Raw genomic sequence first — 25,515 nt, 5'->3', positions numbered from 1 at the left:
TTTTCCCTGCCGAGCCCTCTCACCTACCCGGTCAGCAATCCATTGTGTCTTTCACGTCTGCCATACCTGATATACGCAGGTAAGTCCCTATTGCCGGTGTCATTGAGGGTGCAATGCTCTGGGCCAGGGGAGGAAGTTTCCCTCAGCCCCTGGGAGTAAGACCTACCGCCCTTACATAGGCTCCACGTTCCTGGTGATGCAGTGCTGGCACTGGATGGTGACATACCTTCAGCGCCCACGCGGGAGGGGGCTAAGGAGACTGCTATACTTCTGTATCTTACCAAAGCGGCTTGTACAGACTCTTGGCCATTTGGCAGATGTTAAGTGGAGATTTGGCCTTACATTCCTCTTTCAAGTTACATCAAGAAGGTGTATCTACTCCTTTGGCTGTCTTCGGCCCCTCTGCTAGTTCGGCATCAGGTAGCTTGACGCTACGTGGGAAATCCTAGAATATTTTTCCAAAGTTCTATTGGTTTCTACGTCAAAGATGGATATTGTTGTGACTAAATTGGAACCTCAGGTTTCAAACTATGAGTTAGATTTGCAAGATATTGAAACTCAAATGGCTTCAATAACTCAAGTATAGAAAATTCAAACCACCATGATTCAGAAGTGTGGTTCTTTGTTTCGCAAGAGTTCCTGGAAAATTCTTCTCGAACATTGAACTTTCAGTTTTTGAATTTTCCTAAAATAATGGGAGAATTTCCTATGGTAACCTTGAAAAGCTATTTACAAGAAATTTTAAAGATTCCCCTGGAGAAACTTCGGCTAATAAATAAAATCTTTTTTTTCTTCTTCATATTGTTCTCCTGCTCAAACGGATCCTGGGGGGTGGGGAGGTGCCATCTAATTTGACTGATTTCTTGGGAGTCAAGTCAAGTCTTAGAAGTTATATGAAAATTGGTTCTTACCTGCTAATTTTCATTCCTGTAATACCACAGGGTTGAAGCGCTGTGATCCTCTGCCCCTGGAGGTTCGGGGGAAGGATCGCTGGTTTCTCTTATTCCTGTCCTCTGGTAGCCGCAGCAGTGGGGACTCGCCCCATTTGTTGGCTAGTTTCTCTAGTGCGCTTCTGAACAGGAGTGTTCCCTTGAAAGGCATCCTTGTGAGTCTCATTTTGGAGGATGCATCGGCCGACCAGTTTCGAAGCCAGAGTTGTCTTCTGGCTGCCACGGCGAATGAGACTCCTCTAGCTGCGGTGCACACCAGATCAGAAGCGGCATCCGCGAGGAATGAAACTGCTGGTTCCAGGGCCTCCCTAGGAGTGTTGTTCCTGGTCTGTGATAAGCAGGCACGTGTCACCACGGCACAGCAGGCCGCAATCTGTAAAGACATAGCGGAGATGTCAAAGGACTGTTTGAGGATAGATTCCAGACGTCTGTCTTGAGCATCCTTGAGTGCTGCTCCTCCCTCCACCGAGATAGTAGTGCGCTTCGAGACCGCGCATACCATGGCATCCACTTTCAGACATGCCAGGAGATCTTTGGCGGTTGGGTCAAGAGGGTACATGGCTGCCAGAGCACGCCCCCCCTTTGAATGTAGTTTCCGGGGCATCCCATTCCAGGTCAATTAGTTGCTGGATGGCTTGTAATAGTGGGAAATGGCAGGAGGTCTGACTGAGTCCCTCTAGTAGGGGGTTCGTCTTAGGTTCCCCCGAGGCACTTGTGCCCGGGATAGCAAGCTCTTTTAAGCTGAGTGTGACCAGGTCTGGAAGCTCGTCCTTGGTGAAGAAGCGTCTCATGGTTCGATGGGGCTCTGTCCCTGGAGGGAGTTTCCCTTCCTCCAGTGGTTCTGAATCCTCATCCGAGTTATCTGTGTCCCCGAAGGTGGGGCTTCTGGGCAGTGGGATCACTTCCCTGAGCATAGAGGGTCCCGGGATGTTGAGGTCCTCTGGTGGAGCCTGTGGCTGTATTATAGGAGGCCCCGGTTGCATGTGGATGAAGGTATGGAGACCTTTGAAGAATTCCATCCAGGAGATAGATGCTGGGTCTAGCTAAGGGGCGCCCCCTTTTTGAGGGGGGTCCCGCTGTGCAATGCTAGGTCCGGCGTACTGCTAGAGAGGCTGGAACCCGGTACCGGCTGGGGAGGGCCATGAGTTGGATTCCCCTAGGGCCTCTCTGCACTATTTACTCAGGGCCGTGGCCTCTTCATGCTGTACAGCTCTAATGTGGCATGCTGGGCAAAGGCCCTGAGCCTTGAGTTTCTTTTCCGGTGGTGCCATGGCTTGTGAGTGTAAAATACAGTTGTGCGCTCCGGTGCGTCGAAGTTGTGCGCCCAGCACAATAAGCGCGTGGCTATGCGCGTCGCTTGTGCGCACGGATCAGAACGGCGGACAGGGCAGCGAACAGATCAAAATGGTGACGGCGACCATGCGGACAATATGGCGACCACCTCGGAGGGTCTCCACGTGGGAGGACCCTCTGATCTGACCGGGGTCTAGCCCTGCTGGGGCAGATCAACCCGGTGGCACTGGTGCTGCCTGGCGACCTGTGCGACTCCTCAAGCTTCGAAGACTGGAGACTTTTAAATAGATTTCTACCTTACCTTGTCTCTGTGCTTCCCAGTCTCGTTCCGGGCGGAGAGGGAAAATACCTTCACTGCCGCGCTCGAAGTTGCACCTGCTGCCTCTCAGCCTCACTCGATGTCGGGGGCTAGATCCCCACCGAGGATCGGCCGCCGGACCGAGGCTTACTTCCAAGGGATCGCGGAAATCACCTCGGGAATTCGTAACTGGGGGAGGGACCCAATGGGTGTCACCGCAGGAGAGCGAGGCTCGTCTGTAGAGGTAAGATTTCTTCTTATTTTGGTTTTCTTTAGTAAAATTACTCTAACGCTGTGCATAGAGTCCCTAATTGCTATGGAGACGGAAAATACTGACAAGCTGCACTTCCTGCAGGGGTATATGTACTAGGGCTGACGTCAGATCGAAATCTGATCCGTCTCCAACTGCTATCAGGAGTACACGATACCATTGGTCCTGAGTCCACTGCTACATGCTAGGAAATATTGCCTTTTCCCTTCACTGTGATTGTGGTCACTAGAAGAGGTGATTCCTCAGTCCCCTCATGTGTGCTAGAGGAGGTATAAACTCAAGCATCTAGACTGGTCTAACAGGATAAGAAAAATCCCATTGTGTTTTCTGTCATATTTGGGGCATCTATCTGTTGTGATGGATACAATTTATTTCAAAGTCAACCTGTGCTCTTAAAAAAAACCCAAAAAACCCTCTGTAAATACTTCAAAATATACTGAGCCTTGTGCTCACCAGTGGTATACAGTTAAGATTTAAAAGTTCTATCACTTTTATATATAAAACACAAGCAATACAGATACAAAGCTGAGCAAAGGAAAATTAGTTCTTACCTGTTAATTTTCGTTCCTGTAGTCCCACGGATCAGTCCAGAACGTGGGTTGAGCCTCCTAACCAGCAGATGGAGACAGACCAAAACTGAAAGGGTATCCTATATCAAGAAAGAGCCTACCCTGCAGCCCTTCAGTATAACCATTGTCAAAGAAGATAAGAATAAAGATAACCAGTAAAAGATCAAGCAAGTAACGAGAGAACTCACAAAAACTAAACAATTGCAAACATTGAATGGACTCTGTATATAATCGCTCTTGCATATCCACTGTCATCAGAACAGATGCTTCCGGTGCCGTTAAGGATAAGCCTAGATGAAAAACATCCAGTAATCTGCAAAAAGAGCTTTGAGTGGACAGCAGAAAATACAGGGAAGAGTGTCTGGACTGATCCGTGGTAATACAGGAATGAAAATTAACAGTTAAGAACTAATTTTCCTTTCCCTGTACGTACCCAGATCAGTCCAGACCGTGGGATGTACCAAAGCTTTCCTACAGAGGGTGGGACCGAGACAGTCCCGCTCTAAGCACCTGCCGACCGAAGGAACCAAACACTGGCACCTGTACATCAAGGCAGTAATGTCGAGCAAAGGTATGCAGGGATTTCCACATAGCGGCCCTGCATATTTCCTGCGGAGAGACCGATTCACTCTCCGCCCAAGAAGTAGCCTGAGAACGCAAAAAATGAGCCTTTAGGCCCTCCGGGACCGCCCAGCCTTGGCAGATATAGGCCGACGAAATCACCTCCTTCAACCATCGAGCAATCGTAGTCTTAGAAGCTTGTTTGCCCCTATTTGGACCATTCCACAGGACAAAAAGATGATCAGAGACCCGAAACTCATTGGTGACTTGGAGGTAACATAGTAAAACACGTTTCACATCAAGGCGACAAAGATCACCGCCAACTGTACTCGCGAAACGACCTTCGGCAAGGACAGTACCCCCGCCCCCGGATCCTCCAGCCCCTCCGGTAACACCAGATCAGGATCTGGATGTGGATTTGGCATATGAAAAAAGGAGATCCAATCAATATAGTATATTTTGATTTCCAGAAGGAATCTGACAGAGTTCCTCATGACAGACTCCTTAGAAAACTAAAGCCATGAGATAGGAGTCTCCTCAATGTGGAATGGTAATTGATAGGAAACAGATTTGATGATCAGTTTTCCCAGCGGACAAAGGTGAAGAGTGGAGTGGCCCAGGGATCTGTCCTGGGATTCAGTAATGATCTGAAAAAGGGGAGCGACAAGTGATCAAATTTGTAGATGACAAAAATATTCAGAATAGTTAAAACAGAGGCAGACTGTGAGGAATTACTTAACGTTGTGAGAGTGGAGAACTAAGCATTTAAATAGCAGATGTGCATATTTTTGGTTGTATTTAAGGAAGGTCTATGGCATTTTAAAACTCAATGTTCCTAACAAAATATCTGCCTGATAAAAAAGCTATGCCAACTTACCTGTATAAATATCAATTCTTGTAGCATCAGCATCTCTACAAAAAAAAAAAAAAGGAAGTGAGAAACCATGTTTATGTACAGATCAAACTGCCTCTACTGAAAATTCTCTCACCTATATCACATCAATATTTTCGATACAGTACTTGTCAGGCCCATACTCTGTCTTCCCCTCCACCTTTGGGCTTGATCAGTGGATTTTTGCTTAAATTATCGTGTCTCTGGATGGACAGACAGACTAAACCAGCCCCAGCCACTTTTTACATGAGTTGAAAAGCACTAAAGTCTAAATGACATGAAATGAAAACCATGGTGTAAAAAAAATCCAGCACCACTTTCCAGTTCAGAGAAGGTCTACAAGAATGATATACAATGTTTCCCCTGTATCTAACAGATTGTGATCTATTTTGGGTTTGATTAATAAAAGTGAAACACTATCCCTTTATCAAAGAACGAAATATAAATCACTGTACCTTGCATTATCTACCAGTTCAGCAAGGGCTCCAAACAGGAACTCATGGGTGGTGCTGGAATAAAAGAAGGAAAATTATAAATCAAATCATAAGATAATCAACCAGAAAAATTCAGATACCCTCCCCCCCCCAAACCCATATATGAACTGTAAAAAAAGAAATATCAAAATCTACTTCTATCAACTGAATTTTCAATAAGTTTATGGAACCTTAAGAAAAATATGAAAAAAAAAAAATCCATCAGGATGTTATACTAATCCCATTTCACACAGAAGCCAGTCACTCCTAGACCGTGTCACTATCTGGACAGTTCTACAAATCTGGAACCCTCCTTCCCAGGTCAGTCTCAGCACCTGGAATACCTCAGAACAAAATAGTGAACACTTCATTCTTCCTTACCCACATGCCTTTCACAAGAACAGGGAAGCTTGCTTTATAATTTCTAATATTTATTGCTAATCAAAGTGTAGCATTTTTGTCTCACCGACTATCTGCCCAATTTAAAACATGTCCATGATTAAATATGATCAAACCAAGACAATAAAATGTCAAAGTTGTAATATGCTAGCCAAATTTTGAACTGTGTACCAAAATGGAGAAATCACTTACCTGATAATTTCGTTTTCCTTAGTGTAGACAGATGGACTCAGGACCAATGTGTTATGTGCTCCCCTGCTAGCAGATGGAGTCACATTTCAAAGCTGATGTCACCCTAGATATACCACTGTAGTGACCTCATCCATTCAGTATTCTCTTCAAAAGCCATTGTGGACATATTATTGAAGAATTTGAAAACAATTTAATAACTTGATTAAAACTGGTGACCGCAACTGTTCTCAACCAAACATAAGCGTTGAATCCCAGCAATATTATAGATGCCCAGATCTAGGGATAGGGCAATAGCTTACCTGTAACCTCTTTGGGATCAAGATTCATGTGTGATTCCTTGGCACTGTTCATGGGCAGCCGTGGGCGGGATGCTGCAGCCATCTGTCTACCACTAAGGAAAATGAAATTATCAGGTAAGTAATTTTTTCCATTTCCTAGCATTAGCCAGATGGACTCAGATGTGACGAGCCAAGCATATTGCCACCAAGAATACAGTCTTCAGCGTTAACAGGCTTACAGAGCATGCAGCAGACGAAAGGAAGGCCCTGCTAAGAAGTCCAATACTAGATTGAGGTTCCACAGGGGGACCGGCCACTTTAAGCGGGGGGGTCACAGGTGTTTAACTCCTTTTATGAAAAGGGCCAAGTCTGGATGTGTCGACAGGTGGGCTCTGTTCACCTCACCTCTGAAGCAGGAGAGAGCTGCCTCCTGGACCTTCAAGGAGTTGAGGGACCATCCTTTGTTCAGGCTGTCCTATAAGAATTCCAGAACCATGGGGATCGTGGTAGTCAGGGGGCCTCAAATATTCTCCAGATCCGCACGTACGCCAGGGACTTCGAGAACTTCTGCACGCGAAGCAAAGTGGCGATTACAGTCGCCGAATATCCACGCTTTGTCAGATGAGCCCTCTCAAGGGCCAGACCATAAGACAAAACAGAGTTGGGTCCTCGTGAAGGATCGGTCCTTGTTGGAGAAGGTCCCTGTGCAGGGGGAGGCACAGGGGGCTCTCCACCAAAAGCCTACACATATGACTGCGTACTATAGGCGTCTGGGCCAATTCGGGGCCACCAGAAGGACTAGTCTTCTGTGGTGTTCGATCTTGCAAATGACCTTGCCCAGCAGAAGCTACGGAGGGAAGGTGTACAGTAAGTCTTCCTCTAGCCAGGTCTGAACAAGGGCATTGATCTCTTCTGCGACTGAAGAATCGGGGAACCTTCACATTGTGAATTGTGCCCAGTAGGTTGATGGATGGGAGGCCCCAGCGATCTACTAGGAGGTGGAAGGCTCTGGTTGACAGCGCCCATTCCCCTGGATCCAGACTCTCCCTGCTGAGAAAGTCTGCTCTGATGTTGTCTTTTCCCATGATGTGGGAAGCAGAGATCCCTTCTGGATTTAATTCTGCCCATTCCATAAGGGGGTCTATCTCCAGAGACACTTGGTGGCTTTTGGTTCCTCCCTGGCTGTTGATGTAGGCTACCATTGTTACATTGTCCAACATCATGCGGACTGCTTGTCCCTGCAGCTTGTGGCTGAATTGCAGATATGCTAATCTGACAGCTCGGGCTTCCAGGCGGTTTATGTTCCAGCGCGCCTCCTCCTTATTCCATCACCCCTGGTTTGTCAATTCCTGACAGTGGGCTCCCCACCTTCAGAGGCTCATATCCATTGTGAGGACAGGCTTACACCCTTGCTTAGATGGACTTTCTGTAGTGAGAACATATTTCCATCGGTAGTTGGAGGCGAATCAAGTAGTCTTAAGACAGTGGGTTCCAATGTGACAGCAGGGAGCACTGTAGTGGATGCATGCCCTCGCCCATGGTACTACCTCCAGGGTTTATGCCATCAGGCCGAGGACCTGGCGATAACTCCACACCCTGAGGCAGATTGTGTTTGTCAAACGACCTACTTGGCACATCAGTTTCCTTATCCTCAAGGGAGGGAGGAAGGCCTTGTCCTGCTTGTTGACGAATCGGACTCCCAGGTACTCTTAAGGACTGGGAGGGCTTGAGACTGCTCTTGACCATGTTCACGACCCAGCCAAGTTCTTGAAGCAGGGTCCATGGCGGGAACTCCCAGAGTCTTCAGGGTCTGGGAGATCAGGGCTGGCAATTCATCTCTGTGGAAGAACCGTAGCATGGTCCCTGTATGGCTCCAGGCCTGGAGGGATTTCCCCGTCCTCCAATGAGTCTGTGTCCCCATCGGCATCCATGGTGTCTGGGTCCCTGTCAGGGATACTCTTGGTGAGGCAAGGCATGTCCCGAGGAATGCTGATAGGGCTGGAAGGACGAGGTCTTCCCAGCTGGGACTCAGACCGGGCAAGGGCAGCAGCTGACTGCGCTTGAACAAAGGCTTGAAGGCCCTGAAAGAATTCCACCCAAGAAAAGGTCGCTGGGTCCATACTAGCCCAGCAGAAACTGGGGTAGGGGCCACTGAACTACCCTCTCCCGAGGAGGATGCACCCCAAGAATTACTCAGATCCGGGGTGCTACCAGATAAGGTCGTGGCTGACCTGTCCTCCGACTGGGAAGGGCCAGGCTTGGAGAAGTTCTGAGAGTCCAGCCCTCCCTGGGATTCTAGGTCAGACTGTGAAGCCCTAATATGGCAGACAGCACAAAGAGTGTAGCTTGTGCTTCTTTGTTGCCGGAGCCATACTTGATTGTAACTTGTGCTTTCAGCCGGTTACCACCTGAGCTCGAGCGCGCACAGATCCACCCTGCATATAAGTATAAGCGTCCAGTTGTGCGCGAATGTACACGTGCAACAGGGCCAGCCCGCACCGCGCATACCAACTGTCAATGGGGAAAAATGGTGCCACAGCAAACCGCATGCAAGAAGGCGCTGTCGTGGCCTGACACGTGGAGTGCCCACAGAGTCTGAAGCAGAGCCTAGCCCATCAAGGGAATCGCTCAACCCATTCGGAAACCCCTTCTCTTGCCCTAATGGGATCGGGAATGTTGTCAGTACAGCGAGCCGAGCAAGGAGACCAGAGGAAAGACTTACAGAAGCTCTTCCACATCTCTGAATCCAAAGAGTTCTTCTTTACTTATCTGGGCTCAGTGCTTACCGGCTGAGTACAGAGACAGTCTCCAGCTGCAGGGTGAGAGGGCATAAGCCATCACTGCTACACTCAGCTTCCTGCACCCGCTACCTTTCAGCTACTTCAGCAGCAAGGTCCATGCCGGGAAATGGCTGCCGGACCAATGCACGCCTCTGAGGGATCTCGGAAATCACCTCAGGAATTCTCAACTGGGGGAGGGACCATTAGGTATCACCGCAGGAGAGCGGGGCTCAATCTTTCTCCAATTTAAAGGTAACATTTAAAGATAAAGTTTCCTCTTCTAAAGAGTACTGTGTTCCCGATAGGGAAGGCACAATCCACATCTGCTAGGAGACGGAGAGATACTGAATGGCTGACTTCACTGCAGGGGTATAGCTAGGGTGACGTCAGCTTTGAAACCTGACTCCATCTCCATCTGCTAGCAGGGGAGCACATAACCCACTGGTCCTGAGTCCATCTGACTATACGCTAAGAAAGTGTGTAATATATATTACATACACAAAAATAAAATATTAACAAGTTTTTGCTAAGAATTACCAGATAAAATCTTTGTTGCAAGCAGAATTTTGTAGCTTGGAAAAAACATGTCTTTAAAATATAGAAAAACCTGTTGACTTCCAGCCAAAACAGCATTAATAAGTAAACATATTAGATTTGTTGATTTCCAACTATATAACCTAACCAATTTAATAAATCATTAAATGTAGCTCAAAAATAGAGAAAACATTTTTTACCGCATTTGAAACGGACTAACCACAAAAAACTCTAAACACAGCTGAGCCATAATGAAGATGACAACCAAAGAACACAAGGCCTGACCAAATGTTTGCTAAGAATACATGGTATAACTGGGGAAAAACGAATTTTTGCTGCCACATGGCAGTTTCCCCAAAACAAAATAAGATTTTTGCCTCATTGATTTTCACTATTTTACCAAATTAAATGCAGAAATATTTGATTAGCAATTCATTTACTTATATTTAGCTCACATCTTTTCATTGGTAACAGATAATGGCAGTCACAGATTTATTGAGAAGCTTTGGTCACTAACTGTTCTTTCAAGCTGGCTGAGATTCTAGCCAATTCAAAATGCCAGCGTAAAAGCATCAGTGAATTGCAAATGACAATAAAGCTACTATATTATGGTTCTTGAACATTTATAATGCCTTAAAATGACTCTTAGGAGTCATGGAATTTCCCATGCAAATCAGTTGTTGCAGCTGTTGCTAATCCACAAAAAAAATGCCTTGAATTAACTCTGTACGCTTAGAGAATACCACAAATTCAAATATTTTCTACTTCAATTTCAGTTGTAGATGGGATGGCCGTAGATCTAAATGTGTTGTGCCTTGCAGGTATAAGGTAAAATTACAGAAATCTAATAAAGTTCTAAAGTACTGCAGATCAGTGTGAATCCAAAACACATCTAGATTCCACTTCCTTGACCACTTTATCATTCTCAAACAACCAATCTACATTTCTAGAGTTATTAAATCTCCAGAAAAAATTCCAGGGGAAGAAGCCATGGTCCTCATTATGGATAACCCCAGTGGCTGGATTTAGAACCTATGATACAGGGCTCCAGAAGGAGCCCCAGTGACTGGCTTCTTGGCCTGAGGACTGGGTGCAATGACTACACTAAGAACAATGGGAATGTGGATTTATTGAAATAGGAGAAAAATTCCAGGATAGCTGCAAATGACGGCTCATGGTGCCAGGATCCCAGCACTGGTTCCAGATGAGTTGGAAGGAGGCGAGATGAGCTAGCGGCCATAAAAAAAAGGTTTTGCTCACTGTTCTTTTCTTACACAAAGGGTGTCCCACTTCCTATAGCAAAACCAATCCTATGACATGATTTTTCAATCAACTTAGTGGAGGACAAAAACCCTAATTTACTTTCATTAAAGGAGTAAATAGTTCACATAAACTGAACATGCTTGTATCAAAGGTAATGAATTAGAACACTGAATATTATATGTCATAGCATATTCCTCATTTGTAGGAAATCCACCTTTCACTCAAAACTCAAGACAAACCCATCAAGATATATCCCATTGTGCATGAAGTACTGGGGCTATGTTTGAAATCTGTATCACATCTTATGTTGCTTTTTTGCATACATTGTTCTAGAGTATGAGCTGCATACACAACTACTTTATGACTATGCTTCAAATTATATGTATTCTTTATACCACAAAACCATGTGCATATCTAAATTGACATAAGATGGCAAGCTTAGAGCAGTGGACTATGAACCTAGAGCAGTGGACTATGAACCAGAAGACCAGGGTTTGAGTCCTGCTGTCGCTCCTTGTGACCTTGGGCAAGTCACTTTACTCTCCATTGCCTCAGGTACAAAAACTTAGATTGTAAGCCCTCTGGGGATAGAGAAATACCTACAGTACCTGAATGTAAACCGGTGTGATATCTCAATTGAGATCAAATGTCGGTATATAAAAATAATAAAATAAAAGCTTCTTTGATATATTTAGCAAGTTTGCTTTCATAAACAGCGTTCTCCATAGGCAGCATGTTGAATTAGGCAATGTCATCCAATAGCACCAAATGGACCCTTCTCTCTTAGCTCATAGAACTTTTGCTTTATGAGCCCCTCAACTGGAATTTAGAGCTAAGCTTTAGCTAGGAAGGGAGGTGGGCAGGTATTAAGCATGGCTAATTCATCCTGTCTATGGAGAACACCATTTATGATAAACTTACTTTCTCCGTCAACAAGAAGGGCTGAATTAGCAATGGCACATGAGAGTGGCAGCAGAGCATTTACTGAAAAAGAAACCTGGACCCCACTGTGGAATGTGGAAAATCACTTGTCCAAATTTAATGTCACTGCTTGATTGTCTAGACAGTAAAGGAACATGAATATTTGAACTGATGACCAAGTTGTAGCTTTGCAGATGTCCTTGAAAGTACAACTCATACATGAGCAACTGAAGAAGCCATGGTCATCATTAAGGATAACACCATGGCTCTCACCTGATAAGCATTGAGTCTGCAGTCTGGAGGCCAGCAACATGATACAATCTGCTAGCTAGTGGACAAAATGTGCTTGGAAACTTTTATGCCCAAATGGTTAAGACTGAAAGAGATGAATAGTTGCAAGGCCTGATGATGCAGCTGAGTTCTTTCGGTAGTAAGCTAAGGCTCTCTTACACTCCAACGAATGATGGGCTTTTTTTTACCTTTGTGTGCTTGCAGTCTTAGAAAGTACGTGTAACACAATGGCATGATTTATATTAAAAGGTAGCACCACTTTTGATAGAAACTTGGGGTGGCTACAGAGCACTACCCCATTATGGAAGAACTGCAAATATGGAGAGTAATGTACCAGTGCCTGAAGCTTGCTAACTTTCCAACCCAACGAAATCACAAAAAGAAATAGTACTTTCCATGTTAGAAACCTTATAAGTCTATGCCAGTGGTTTGAAGCATGAATTCAAAAGATGTGCCAGTACCTAATTAAGGTCACTAAAGATTTGGAATGCCACAAGTCTCTCAAACTTTGACACCACTTGAATATGGTAGACCACTGGCACCAAGATGACTGAAGAGCTACTAAGTTCCAAAGAGAAATGTTATCTGAGGCAGCTCCCGTGGTCTGCATGCAAATAAGTACAGGATGAAAAACATTTCCAATTAAAGCTGTAAACCCCTCCGGCAGATACCAATATATCTTCAACTTCTTTGGGCAGGGTTAGGGGAGTGTTCAGCCAGCACTAAACATCCATACTATTAATTCAACAGAGAGGAGATTGGTATGATACAAACAGCCCTCTTCTTGAGTCAGTAAGTTGGTTCAGCCCTTAGAAGAATCGGGAAACTGAGGGATAACTGAATAAAGACCAGAGCAGCACACTTGTTTGGACCATGCTGCTGCAGTAAGTATAAAGCAAGCTCAGTCTTTGAGCACTTTCTGCACTGTCCTGATTATTAGTATAAGCGATGGAAAAGCATATAGAAGATCTGCATTCTAGGTGAGTAGAAAAGCATCTAGAGCAAATCTCAGTTTGCTTGAAAGAATGAAGAAAACTCTTTCCTCTGACGAAGAGATTGATCAACAGATGCCCCAAAGGTCAAACAGCCTGTCTGCTTCTGACTGATGCAGGGACCACTTGTGAAAATGAAACCTGCTGAGGCAATCCACCATCTTTAAAATCCCCGGATGTTAGGTTGTTTATAGGATGCCTAGTGGTGGCAAGCCGACTCCCAAATCCTTATGGCCTCTTGATTCCACGATCCTGTGTCTTCTTGCTTGTTGACATAAAATATGGCGACTTGGTTGTTGGTATGAATAAGAATTCTCTTTTCCCTGAAGTGGTGCATGTCCAATTGCTTGAAGCTCTAACAAGTCAATCCTTAATGGGAAAGGAGACTGGGGGGGGGGGGGAGGCTCCATCCTATAAAACAAAGGTTCAGCCACCAGGGAGTTTTCTCCATTTCCTGCAAGACATTCACCAGTTTTTGTCAAGGACTGAGCTAACTGATCCAACTAGGCACAGAGGCCTCATTGCAGGATAGGGAGGTGCATTTGTTGCTCCATTCGTTTCGGTGGTACACACGTGTCTCACAAATGGATAGTAGGCGCGCCAAAACAGATAGTGTACGTGTATGTATACACAGACTACATATATGCACACCATCTGTTTTGGCATGCCTACTATCCATTTGTCAGACACACGCATACCACTAAAACAAATGGAGCAAAGAATGCGCATGCCTATTGCAGGACAAGTGTGTGCAGGAGAGTTAGTGATCACATAACACTTCCCAGGCTGTCTAATCCATCTGCACCAACCGAACTAACCAGTCCTCCAGGAAAGGGAAAACACAGATGACCTAACGCAGAGGTGCTGAAACTACTGATACACATTTGAAGACTGAGCCGCTGACAGCCTGAACGGGAACACCTTTACTAGTAGTAAGACAAATTCACCACAAAACGTAGGTAGTACCAATGGGAGGAATGGATGGGTATGTGGGCATACATGTTCTTCAGATCCAGGGTACGCATCCAATCTCCCATCTGCATAAAGGGCAGAATGGGGGGGGGGAGAAGAGATCTCATTTTGAATTCCTCCTATAATAGGCTCTTGTTCACTTTGTAAATCCAAGATGTGTCTCAATCCCCCAGATTTGGCATATACATTTGTCTGCATCCCAAAATAGCTGCAAATACGCAGCATGGCCTGGTAGCAACTTCAGTTTTTGAATGCAACTATGTAATTACTGCACCACATAGAATTTGGACACAGCAATGCAGGCATTAACCACTGGGCTCTGGAAAACCACTTTTTTCAAAAGGTGTCCAGCAGCCTGGGATCTTTGCCTGGTAGAGTATTGGAGAATATTCTTGGTGTCTTCACCTGCTTTAGTGCTGACTCAACAAATGAACGACTCATGGGGCAGCTACACAACCCCAAATCTAGTAGTCTTTTAGACTATTTTGAGGTCTGGGTTTTCTGGCTACTGAAGCATAGGAAATCTGATTTTCCCACACTGTCTGTAATTCTTGCAGGATCAAATGTATTGGCATCGCTGGAGTGTCTAGGACAGGGGTGGGCAATTCCGGTCCTCGAGGGCCGCAAACCAGTCGGGTTTTCAGGATATCCTTAATGAATATGCATGAGAGAGACCTGCATGCACACTGCCTCAGTTGTATGCAAATCTATTTCATGCATATTCATTAGGGGTATCCTGAAAACCCGACTGGTTTGCAGCCCTCGAGGACCGGACTTGCCCACCCCTGGTCTAGGATCTAGAAAAGGCTGAAGACTTCCATGCAAGGGTTTTGTCCTTAAGAACACTGGCCTTACCCAACTTATCCAGAAATCTGGAATACGAGAGGACCTTGGTGATGACAAATGCTTCAGAAATTTAAGTAGGGGGGGTCCAAAGAATTTCCCATTGAGCCTTCCTCGGACTCAAGATTGGAAGGGACACTGACCCAGGTGACCTCAATGATGATGCAGGTTGTCTCAGAGGGGAAAACTCCTGGCCAATATCCTCCAATTGGCTGGACTCCACTGTGAAAGAGTGATGAGGAACAGAATCCACCACAGAAGTTCTGATGGAATGTCCCTGGGCTTGGGGGGGAGGGGGTGAAAGATACTCCCTCTGAGTGAGCAAAAATTAAACCCTGGGAAGAAGGTTGAAGAACGTGATCCTTATCATTAGCTGCCAGGGAGGGAAAGTCTTCCCCAACTCTGCCATCCAGGCGATGCGTGTGGAACATCGTCTTCTGAAACCAGAATGGGTTCATCTTGAAGGCTTTCTAGACTTTATTGTAGCTGTCTCGGGTGTGTAGAGATGAAGCGCACCAAACAGATTCTAAAAGCCTCAATGGAGAAATTGCCTTTGAGATAGGAGATAAATGGAACATCTCTACTTCTGCAACTCCTATCTTCTAGGAATTAGAAGGGATCAGCAACTAAAGAAATAGCTGCGCCGGTAGCACAGAAGCCCGGGGCATCGATGGCTTCAATCCACACTCAGGTTCGAAGTGTTGAAGGCTCCCAGCAACAGCTTAGAGGCCCAATGTGTTTCTAAATGCATTGATGGCTCCTGGGTTTGATGAACTAGCGAGTGGTGCCTCAGTGTTGATGCGTGTGTTGACTGTGCTGCTGGCACCAGGGTTCAGTGCTGCTTTGTTGCCATTGATTGTGCTGCTAGCTCCAAGAAATGAACTCCACAGTGCCTGCAAGGGGCTCACTGTTGCCTTAGAGTGGTGTTCTTGTGGCTTACTCAACCCAGATGAGGCGGAATGGCCTAAAGCCTGCTCTGAAGTTTATGTGCATTGGGGGGAAGGGGGAATCTACTCAACGAGCTCCTACTAGAAGTGGCTCCACACTGGGGGGAGGATTGACCTGCACAGCTCCTCCATCTTCCAGGCTCTGGATCCATGACAACATCCAGCCGCAGTGGTAAAGCAATAGTTTATTGCTTACCATAAACAGATTTTTCCCATAGATTGCAGGATGAATTAGCCAAAATGTGTGTCACGACATCTAGCACCACCGCCAGCCCTCTCTCTCATGGTTAACAGAGTTTTTGCTCTACTGAGCATGAACAGGAATTCCCTCTCAAACATCACCTCATGAGCCCTTTCTGTCGATTTTAGAGCTAAATCTAGCTAGGTAGTCTACTCTCCAGAGAGGTGAATGAGTATTTAGTATGACTAATTCATCCTATGAACAGAAAAATACCATTTACAGTAAACAAACTTGCTTTTTTCATCAATAAGCAGTGGGTTTAAGTGAAGATTTAATGAACAAACAACTTTTACCCCACTGTGGAAAATAGACTAATTGGTGAACAGGCTATGGAAAACTGCTTGTCCAAATTTACTGTTACTCTGTGAGAAATTGTCCAGACAGTAATGGAATGGAAAAGTGTGTACCGACAATGATGTTGCAACTTTGCAGATGTCTTCAAGAGGCATGGCTCGCACATGAGGCACTGATAAGCCATGGTTCTAACTTGATGAGCCTTGATGGTGTCTAATTTGTAGGCCCACTAGCCTACAGCAGTGTGCAATGCAGTTTGCTAGCCAACTGAACAACATGTTTGGCCACTGGTATGCCCAATCGATTGTAAGAGATGAATAGTTGAGATGACCGATGATGAGGCTGAATTTTTCTCTTGTATAGTAAGCCAAGACCCATTTAAAATCTAAGGTATAAGGTAAAAAGAGCTCTCTCATGTTTACCAGAGCAAAGTATCAGGAAGAATGTAGGTAGTATGATGACTTGATTAATATGGAAAGCTGATACAATCTTTGGTAGAAACTTTGGGGGGGGGGGGGAAGATGAGGGGCACCACCCTATTGTGAAAGAGCTGCATATATGGAGGATAAAATAAAGCCTGAAGTTCGCAGACTCTTTTGGCTAAGGTTACTGCAACCACAAATGTTACTTTCCATATTAGAAACTTGAGTGAGGCAGTCTCCTATGGTTCAAGTAGCAGCTTCATCAGTTGTGCCAGGATCACATTTAGATGCACTGAAGCAGGAGATTTTACAATTGGGGATATGATAGAGGTCTTTAAGATCATGAGAGGTCTTGAACAAGTAGATGAGAATCAGTTATTTACACTTTCGTATAATAGGATGACTAGGGGGCATTCCATTAAGTTAGCAAGTAGCACATTTAAGACTAATTAGAGAAAATTCTTTTTCACTCAACGCACAATTAAGCTCTGGAATTTGTTACCAGAGGATGTATTTAGTGCAGTTAAGTGTAGCTGGGTTCAAAAACGGTTTGGATAAGTTCTTGGAGAAGTCCATTAACTGCTATTAATCAAGTTTACTTAGTGAATAGCCACTGCTATTAATTACATTTGGGTACTTGCCAGGTTTCTTATGGCCTGGATTGGCCACTGTTGGAAACAAGATGCTGGGCTTGATGGACCCTTGGTCTGACCCAGTATGGCATGTTCTTATGTTGTTAGTAGCATGGGATCTTCTTGGTGTTCAGGTAATTGCCAGGTTCTTGTAGCCTGGATTGGCCACTGTTGGAAACAGGATGCTGGGCTTGATGGACCCTTGGTCTGACCCAGCATGGCAATTTCTTATGTTCTTATGGTGGTTTAGTATACAAAAAGTCTTTCATAAATTTGGACACTAATAGATACATGGAGATAGGCTTAATGAGGTGGCAAGGCCAGATTCAGAAAACAAGAACAGATAATTCAGCAACTCCTTTGATTCGCATGCAAACAGATTAAAATTGTGTTGACACTATGTGGAGAATCTTTTCCATTTGAAACAGTAAGCTCTTCTAGTTGAAGGTTTTCTGGCAGTCATTAATACTGCTTTAGTTAAGGATGCCTTATTGAGTATTCAACATCCAAGCTATCAGGTTGAGAGAGGGAAAATTCAGATGAATTAATAAGTGGGTATTATCTCAAAGGTATTGAAGATGACTGCAGAGCTGTACTAGATACATGAACCAGATTTGTTTGGGCCACGATGGAGCTACAAGTATCATACAAACAAAAAACAAACTTTGAAATGTTTGTATACTAATGCCAGAAGTCTTAAGAAGTAAGATGGGAGAATTAGAATGTATAGCAGTGAATGATGACAGACTTAATTGGCCTCTCAGAGACATGGTGGAAGGAGGACAACCAACGGGTCAGTGCTATACCGGGGTACAAATTATATCGAAGTGACAAAGAGGGGCACCCCGGAGGCGGTGTGGCACTTTATGTCCAGGATAGCATAGAGTCCAACAGGATAAACATCCTGCATGAGACTAAATGCAAAATTGAATCTTTATGGGTAGAAATCCCTTGTGTGTCGGGGAAGACTATATTGATAGGGGTATACTACCGTCCACCCGGTCAAGATGGTGAGACAGACAGTGAAATGCTAAGAGAAATTAGGGAAGCTAACCAAATTGGTAGTGCGGTAATAATGGGAGACTTCAATTACCCCAATATTGACTGGGTAAATTTTTAATCATCAGGACATGCTAGAGAGATAACGTTCTTGGATGGAATAAATGATAGCTTTATGGAGCAATTGGTTCAGGAACCGACGAGAGAGGGAGCAATTTTAGATCTAATTCTCAGTGGAGCACAGGATTTGGTGAGAGAGGTAATGGTGGTGGAGCCACTTGGCAATAGTGATCATAATATGATCAAATTTGAATTAATGACTGGAAGAGGAACAGCATTGCAAATCCACGGCCCTTGTGCTAAACTTTCAAAAGGGAAACTTTGATAAAATGAGAAAAATAGTTAGAAAAAAACTGAAAGGAGCAGCTACAAAAGTAAAAAGTGTGCAAGAGGCGTGGTCATTGTTAAAAAATACCATTCTAGAAGCACAGTCCAGATGTATTCCACACATTAAAGGTGGAAAGAAGGCAAAACGATTACCAGCATGGTTAAAAGGGGAGGTGAAAGAAGCTATTTAGCCAAAAGATCTTCATTCAAAAACTGGAAGAAGGATCCAACAGAAGGAAATAGGATAATGCATAAACGTTGGCAAGTTAGAAGTAAGACATTGATAAGATAGGCTAAGAGAGAATTTGAAAACAAGTTGGCCGTAGAGGCAAAAACTCACAGTAAAAACTTTTTAAAATATATCCGAAGCAGAAAGCCTGTGAGGGAGTCAGTTGGACTGTTAGATGATCGAGGGGTTAAAGGGGCACTTAGAGAAGATAAGGCCATCGCGGAAAGATTAAATGATTTCTTTGCTTCGGTGTTTACTGAAGAGGATGTTGGGGAGGCACCCGTACTGGAGAAGGTTTTCATGGGTAATGATTCAGAAGGACTGAATCAAATCACGGTAAACCTAGATGTGGTAGACCTGATTGACAAACTGAAGAGTAGTAAATCACCTGGACACCCCAGAGTTCTGAAGGAACTAAAAAATGAAATTTCAGACCTATTAGTAAAAATTTGTAACCTATCATTAAAATCATCCATTGTACCTGAAGACTGGAAGATAGCTAATGTAACCCCAGTATTTAAAAAGGGCTCCAGGAAGTGCCAGGAAAAATAGTGGAAAGTGTTCTAAACATCAAAACATATAGAAAGACATGGTTTAATGGAACAAAGTAAGCATGGCTTTACCCAAGGCAAGTCTTGCCTCACAAATCTGCTTCACTTTTTTGAAGGAGTTAATAAACATGTGGATAAAGGTGAACCGGTAGATGTAGTATACTTGGAATTTCAGAAGGCGTTTGACAAAGTTCCTCATGAGAGGCTTCTAGGAAAAGTAAAAAGTCATGGGATAGGTGGCAATGTCCTTTCATGGATTGCAAACTGGCTAAAAGACAGGAAACAGAGAGTAGGATTAAATGGACAATTTTCTCAGTGGAAGGGAATGGGCAGTGGAGTGCCTCAGGGATCTGTATTGGGACCCTTACTTTTCATTATATTTATAAATGATCTGGAAAGAAATACAACGAGTGAGGTAATCAAATTTGCAGATGATACAAAATTGTTCAGAGTAGTTAAATCATAAGCAGATTGTGAAATTGCAGGAAGACCTTGTGAGACTTGAAAATTGGGCATCAAAATGGCAGATGAAATTTAATGTGGATAAGTACAAGGTGATGCATATAGGGAAAAATAACCCATGCTATAGTTTCACAATGTTAGGTTCCATATTAGGTGCTACAATCCAAGAAAGAGATCTAGGCGTCATAGTGGATAACACATTGAAATCATCGGTTCAGTGTGCTGGGGCAGTCAAAAAAGCAAACAGAATGTTGGGAATTATTAGAAAGGGAATGATGAATAAAACATAAAATGTCATAATGCCTCTGTATCGCTCCATGGTGAGACCGCACCTTGAATACTGTGTATTCTGGTTGCAGCATCTCAAAAAAGATATAATTGCGATGGAGAAGGTACAGAGAAGGGCTACTAAAATAAGGGGAATGGAACAGCTCCCCTATGAGGAAAGTAAGGTTAGGACTTTTCAGCTTGGAGAAGAGATGGCTGAGGGGGGATACGATAGAAGTGTTCAAAATCATGAGAGGTCTAGAACAGGTAGATGTGAATCGGTTATTTACTCTTTCGGATAATAGAAAGACTAGGGAGCACTCCATGAGATTAGCATGTGGCACATTTAAAACTAATCTGAAAAAGTTCTTTTTTACTCAACGCACAATTAAACTCTGGAATTTGTTGCCAGAGGATGTGGTTAGTGCAGTTAGTATAGCTGTGTTTAAAAAAGGATTGGGTAAGTTCTTGGAGAAGTCCATTACCTGCTATTAATTAAGCTGACTTAGAAAATAGCCACTGCTATTACTAGCAACGCTAACATGGAATAGACTTAGTTTTTGGGTACTTGCCAGGTTCTTATGGCCTGGATTGGCCACTGTTGGAAACAGGATGCTGGGCTTGATGGACCTTTGGTCTGACCCAATATGGCATGTTTTTATGTTCTTTCAGTACATTTTACGCTGTTATGACTATTAGCGGAATCTGTGGAAAGACGTACACGAGACCTGCATTCCCAGAGGAGAAAAGTTCCTGAGCAAATATGCTAGGAAAAATAGAGCAAAACTATTCGACATAGATAGGTTGATTGCTGGAAATCCCGAGACAAAACTGTATGTTGGTAGTGGATTACTGAAGGGACCATTTGTGTGGATAAAAGATTCTGCTGAGGCGATCTACCATTTTGGAGATTACTGGAAACTAAGTTGCTTGTTGTGCAGCCTGATGTCTACATGCCCATTCCCATATTTTTAATCGCTTCTTGGCACAGAACCCAAGATCCTGTGTCCTTGTTTGTTCATGAATAACATGGCTACTAGATTGTCTGCTTGAACAAGAATGCTTTTCCCTTGGACGTGAGTGAAAGCTGTTAAGAGTATTTCGTTGCTCTCAACTCAAGAAAACAGATTTGAAAATTGTACTTCCAGGAATGACCAAATCTCTTGAGTTTGAAAGGGGCCTGTGTGGTCTCCCCAACCTTTTGTAGAGGCAGCTGTTACTAAGGTTACTTGGTAAGGAGTTTGTCGCAGTGATGCTTCTTACTATAACATGAAGGGTTGCAGCCACCAACTCGATTCTTGCTTTATTTCTGTTGACATTCTGCTATCTTCACTTTAGTTATTAGGGGCCAAGTGAGCTGCTCCCATTGTAAACAAAGGTGCCACTGCAGGAGATATATGTGCAGGCACATCAGTGATACTGCATAGATTGCTGCCACTGTTCAGTCTGTAAGCCAATGCTCTGAGTTTGTGCTCAGTCTGAAGGAAGAAAAGCTCTCTCCTGCAGAGTATCTATCCACACCCCAAGGAAATTGGTTTTCTGGGATGGAATCAGACAATTTCTCAAAATTCACAAGGAAGCCAAGTGTCTGAGACATCGATTTCTCCAGGTGTTATGGTTAATGGTGTTTGGGTGGATCCTTGGACACTGTGGCAGCTGACCACACCCAAGGGGGGCAGTCCCGTGAGGGACCACGGTGTCAGGCTAGACTCTGGACAGACAAACACAGATTTGAATCTTTTATTAGACAGTTTAAGTAACCAGAGGTGGCAGTAGTGAGTAGTGGTTGTAGAGCCCGGCTGGGCACATCTCCCACAGAACACAGGAACAGTGGATCCTCTGCAAGGCACTGCTGTAGTGGAAAGAGACAGAGTTATGAGCACACAATAAGAAACATTCAGAGTCCCAATGTAGAGATAGGAGAAGCTCCAAGACAGGGAGAGCAGGCCCTCGAGGAGCGAGAACCTGATCCCTTAGAGCAGACTCAATAGCATTGTACTCACTTAGCAGTAACAGAGATTCCACTAGACGAGAGGTCTGGCACCGGAGCAAAGAGCAGGCCCTCAAGGAGCGAGTACCTGGTTCCAGTGAAGCAGTACTGTGGAGAGAGATGGTATCTGCAAGTTAGTTCTTCCAAGTAGTAGAGGTTGCAGGCAGCGACACAGGGAACATGGGCCCTCGAAGAGTACCGGTTTCCTGAAAGAAGCAGAGAGGCCCCCGAGGAGCGGGTACCCCGTTCAGAGACCCCGAAGGGTAGTAAGAGTTCCAGATAACGCTGGAGTGGCAGAGTAGCTTAGGAACAGAGAGCGAATCCCATCTGTACGAATTCCATTGCTAACTCAACGAGCTAGCAAATACTGTAGGCAGATATACCCGGAAGACGTGACGTCAGGACAGGGAGACGCCCCTGAGGTTTGCACCAACGTGGAGTTAAAGATGAGGGTGGCGTGCACGTGTGCCCTAGAGGTACCTTGAAGGAGAATGACAGGAGGCAGCACCAAAGCCAGTCCGGGGATGCCAGAGATAATGGCAAGCAGACACTGCAGCGGCCATCAGTCCAAGGTGAGCGGGAGGAGCCGAGAGGAGAGGTAGGCAGGGAAAAGTCGAAGACCGACAGACGCAACACCAGGGAGGTTAGAACTCCTTTTTGGGAATTTCCTGTCACAAGCCAGTCATCCAGGTAAGGGAAGACCTGGATGCCCTGAGAGTGTAGATGTGCTACTATAGCTAGGCATTTGGTGAAGAGCACATTGTATTGACAAGGATTAAAAATTCACCATAAACATTGGTATTTCCAATGAGAAAGGTGGTTAGGAATGTGTGCATAAGCATCTTTTAGATTTAGTTCACACATCCATTCTTTCTGGATGATAATCTGGAAATTGGAACAAGTAAGGTGATCAAATTTACCAATGACAAAATTATTCAAAGTTGTTAAATCACAAGAGGATTGTGAGTAAATGAAAGAGGACCTTGCAAAACTGGGCATGCAGTTGACAAATGGAATTTTATGTGAACAAGTGCAAAGAGTTGCACTTAGAGAAGAGTAATCCAAATTACAGCTAAGATTCCACATTAAGAGTCACCATTCAGGAAAAGGATCTAGGCATCATCATTGATAATACATTGAGGTCTTCTGCTCATTGTGTAGCAGAAGACAAGAAAGTAAATTAGGATTTTTAGGAAAGGAATGGAAAATAAAGACAATATTATAATGCCTCTGTATCGCTCCATGGTGCAACCTCATCTTGAGTGTTGTGTGCAGTTCTGGTCACCACATCTCAAAAGATATAGCAGAATTAGAGAAGGGTGATCAAAATGATAAAGGGGATGGAACAATTCCCCTTTGAGGAAAGGCTAAAAAGGTTAGGGCTCTTCAGCTTGGAATGGAATGAGTAAATGTCCGTTTACTCTTGCAAAAAAATGCAAGACTAGGGGACACACAATGAAGTTAGTAGGTAATACCACTTAAAACTAATAAGAGAAAATATTAACTCAAACGCATAACTAAGTTCATTGCCAGAGGAAGTGGTGAAAGCCATTAGTGTAGCTGCATTTAAGAACTGTTTTGACAAGTTTCTGGAGAAAAGTTTATAAATCATTAAGGTGGAGGTGCAGATATACACTGCTTATTCTTGGGATAAGCAATTTGGAATCTACCCTCCCCTTGGGATCCTGCCAGGTACTTTTGACGTGAATTGACTATTGTTGGAAACAATCTGACCCAATATGGCAAGTCTTATGTTGTGTGCGGAGGGAATTCAATTTGAATTTCTCCAAAGTATATGCTTGTTCAAACTTCTGAAATCCAGGATTTTTCTCAGCCCCCCAGATTTCTTGGGGATAAGGAAATAGCAAGAGTAGAACCTCTGGCCATAGAGATGGGGAGGAACCAGTTCTACCACACATTGTTCAAGAAGAGACTTCACTTCCAGGCAGAACTGTGTCGAGTGAGATGGATCGAGAATGAAGGCTGAGCAGTAAGGAAGCGCAGGAAGCAAGGAGAAACAAGTGATATTCAGCCTCCACTCTTGAGAACGTAGAGATTGTTGGTGATCTTGTGCCACTCTTCTAGATAATGATGGATTCTCCCTCCTACTGGAGAAGGTAGTTGATGGGTCTGAAGAGTGGTCAAGAACTTGGCCCAGACATTGGCTGGACATGTTGTGCTGCTTTAGGTTGATTGCATTCACGCTTTTGAGCGAGAGTTGAAAATTGTTGCTGCTGCAGAAGTAGAGACAGCATACAGTAGCACTAGAACTGCTGGGACTTCTCTGGAAATAAGGTCTTTTAAAAACATAAAATGGACACCTTGCAGAAGACTGCTGTTCTGGTCCCACATTCTGTTCCTTTACTTGAGACACTGTTTCTATAAGCTTATCTTCAAAGAGGTTATCATGAGGCAGGGCATGTCTGCCAACTTTTCAAGGCTATCCACATACAGGGTACTGGCTCTCAACCACGCCATGCAGCAATCTGCAATGGCATTTGACGAGGAGCGCGAGTTGGTATTGAACACCTCAAACAGATTAAAGAAGGTGGCATATACACTCGTCAGCATCCAACAGTAGCTGACGTATGCGATTCTGCCATCACTCTCAGGAAGAAACTGCTTTAGATTATGCAATCTTAGAAGTACTGGACCATGTAGAACTGCGGCCAACAAAGAAAAATGGCACCCGGCTACCCCAAGGGTCAGCTGAAGTCACACACAGCCACATCCACTTCTTTGACACCTACAAGCTGCATAGCCTCAGCAGCCAAATTTCCTTCTACCTTTTTTTTTTATTTTACCAATGCTAACAGAAATCAATAAGGTTGGGGGAGGGAGGGGAGGAGATACTCAGGTGGCAAGAAGAGGCAACAAATCCCAGAGAGGAGCCTACCTGGGGGATCTTCTCCTGATACACCCAAAGATCCACTGGTTCAGAAGGCTCAATTGGAACTTAGAAGCTACCTGCTCAACCAGGAACTAAGGCCTGCTCTATCAAAATATTCACAAGAACTGTTGACTTGAGTGGCAGAACCAACTCCATCCAAAGACTGCTGCCATGAGAGCAACAAACCAGGAAATTAGCTCTACTAGGAAAGGTCCAGAGCCAAAAACCTTAGAGCAAGGAATCTTGGAGTATCAGCCATCGTTTGCTGGAAAAAGAAAATACCAGCAAATGCCTGCGCTGCTTCACTCCTAATAGCAGTGATCTCACTGACAAAATTGTGGTTCTCCATCTCAATCTGCTACCAAGATATCAAACCCACATCTGGATTATAGTAGGATGAGAAAAACTGTTTTAGTCCCTATAAGGACCCAA

General features: G+C 44.4%; 1 protein-coding gene across 15 annotated transcripts in view; it reads right to left on the bottom strand.

Annotated features, from left to right (window-relative positions):
• MORC2 (MORC family CW-type zinc finger 2) overlaps positions 1-25,515 on the bottom strand; it is a 418,351-nt gene that overhangs the window by 327,986 nt on the left and 64,850 nt on the right. For all 15 annotated transcript variants that reach the window (XR_003859131.1, XM_029619027.1, XM_029619026.1 and 12 more), the window contains 2 exons: positions 5,290-5,343; positions 4,820-4,854 (listed from right to left, as the gene is read on the bottom strand). Coding sequence is in view for 14 of the 15 variants with exons in the window: in XM_029619027.1 (XP_029474887.1) it covers positions 4,820-4,854; positions 5,290-5,343 (89 nt within the window). In the remaining variant the exon portion in view is untranslated. The remainder of the gene's footprint in view (positions 1-4,819; positions 4,855-5,289; positions 5,344-25,515) is intronic.

Source organism: Rhinatrema bivittatum, chromosome 11 (assembly GCF_901001135.1).
Source record: "Rhinatrema bivittatum chromosome 11, aRhiBiv1.1, whole genome shotgun sequence".
Lineage (NCBI taxonomy): Eukaryota > Metazoa > Chordata > Amphibia > Gymnophiona > Rhinatrematidae > Rhinatrema > Rhinatrema bivittatum.
This window is presented reverse-complemented; position numbering and strand designations above follow the sequence as displayed.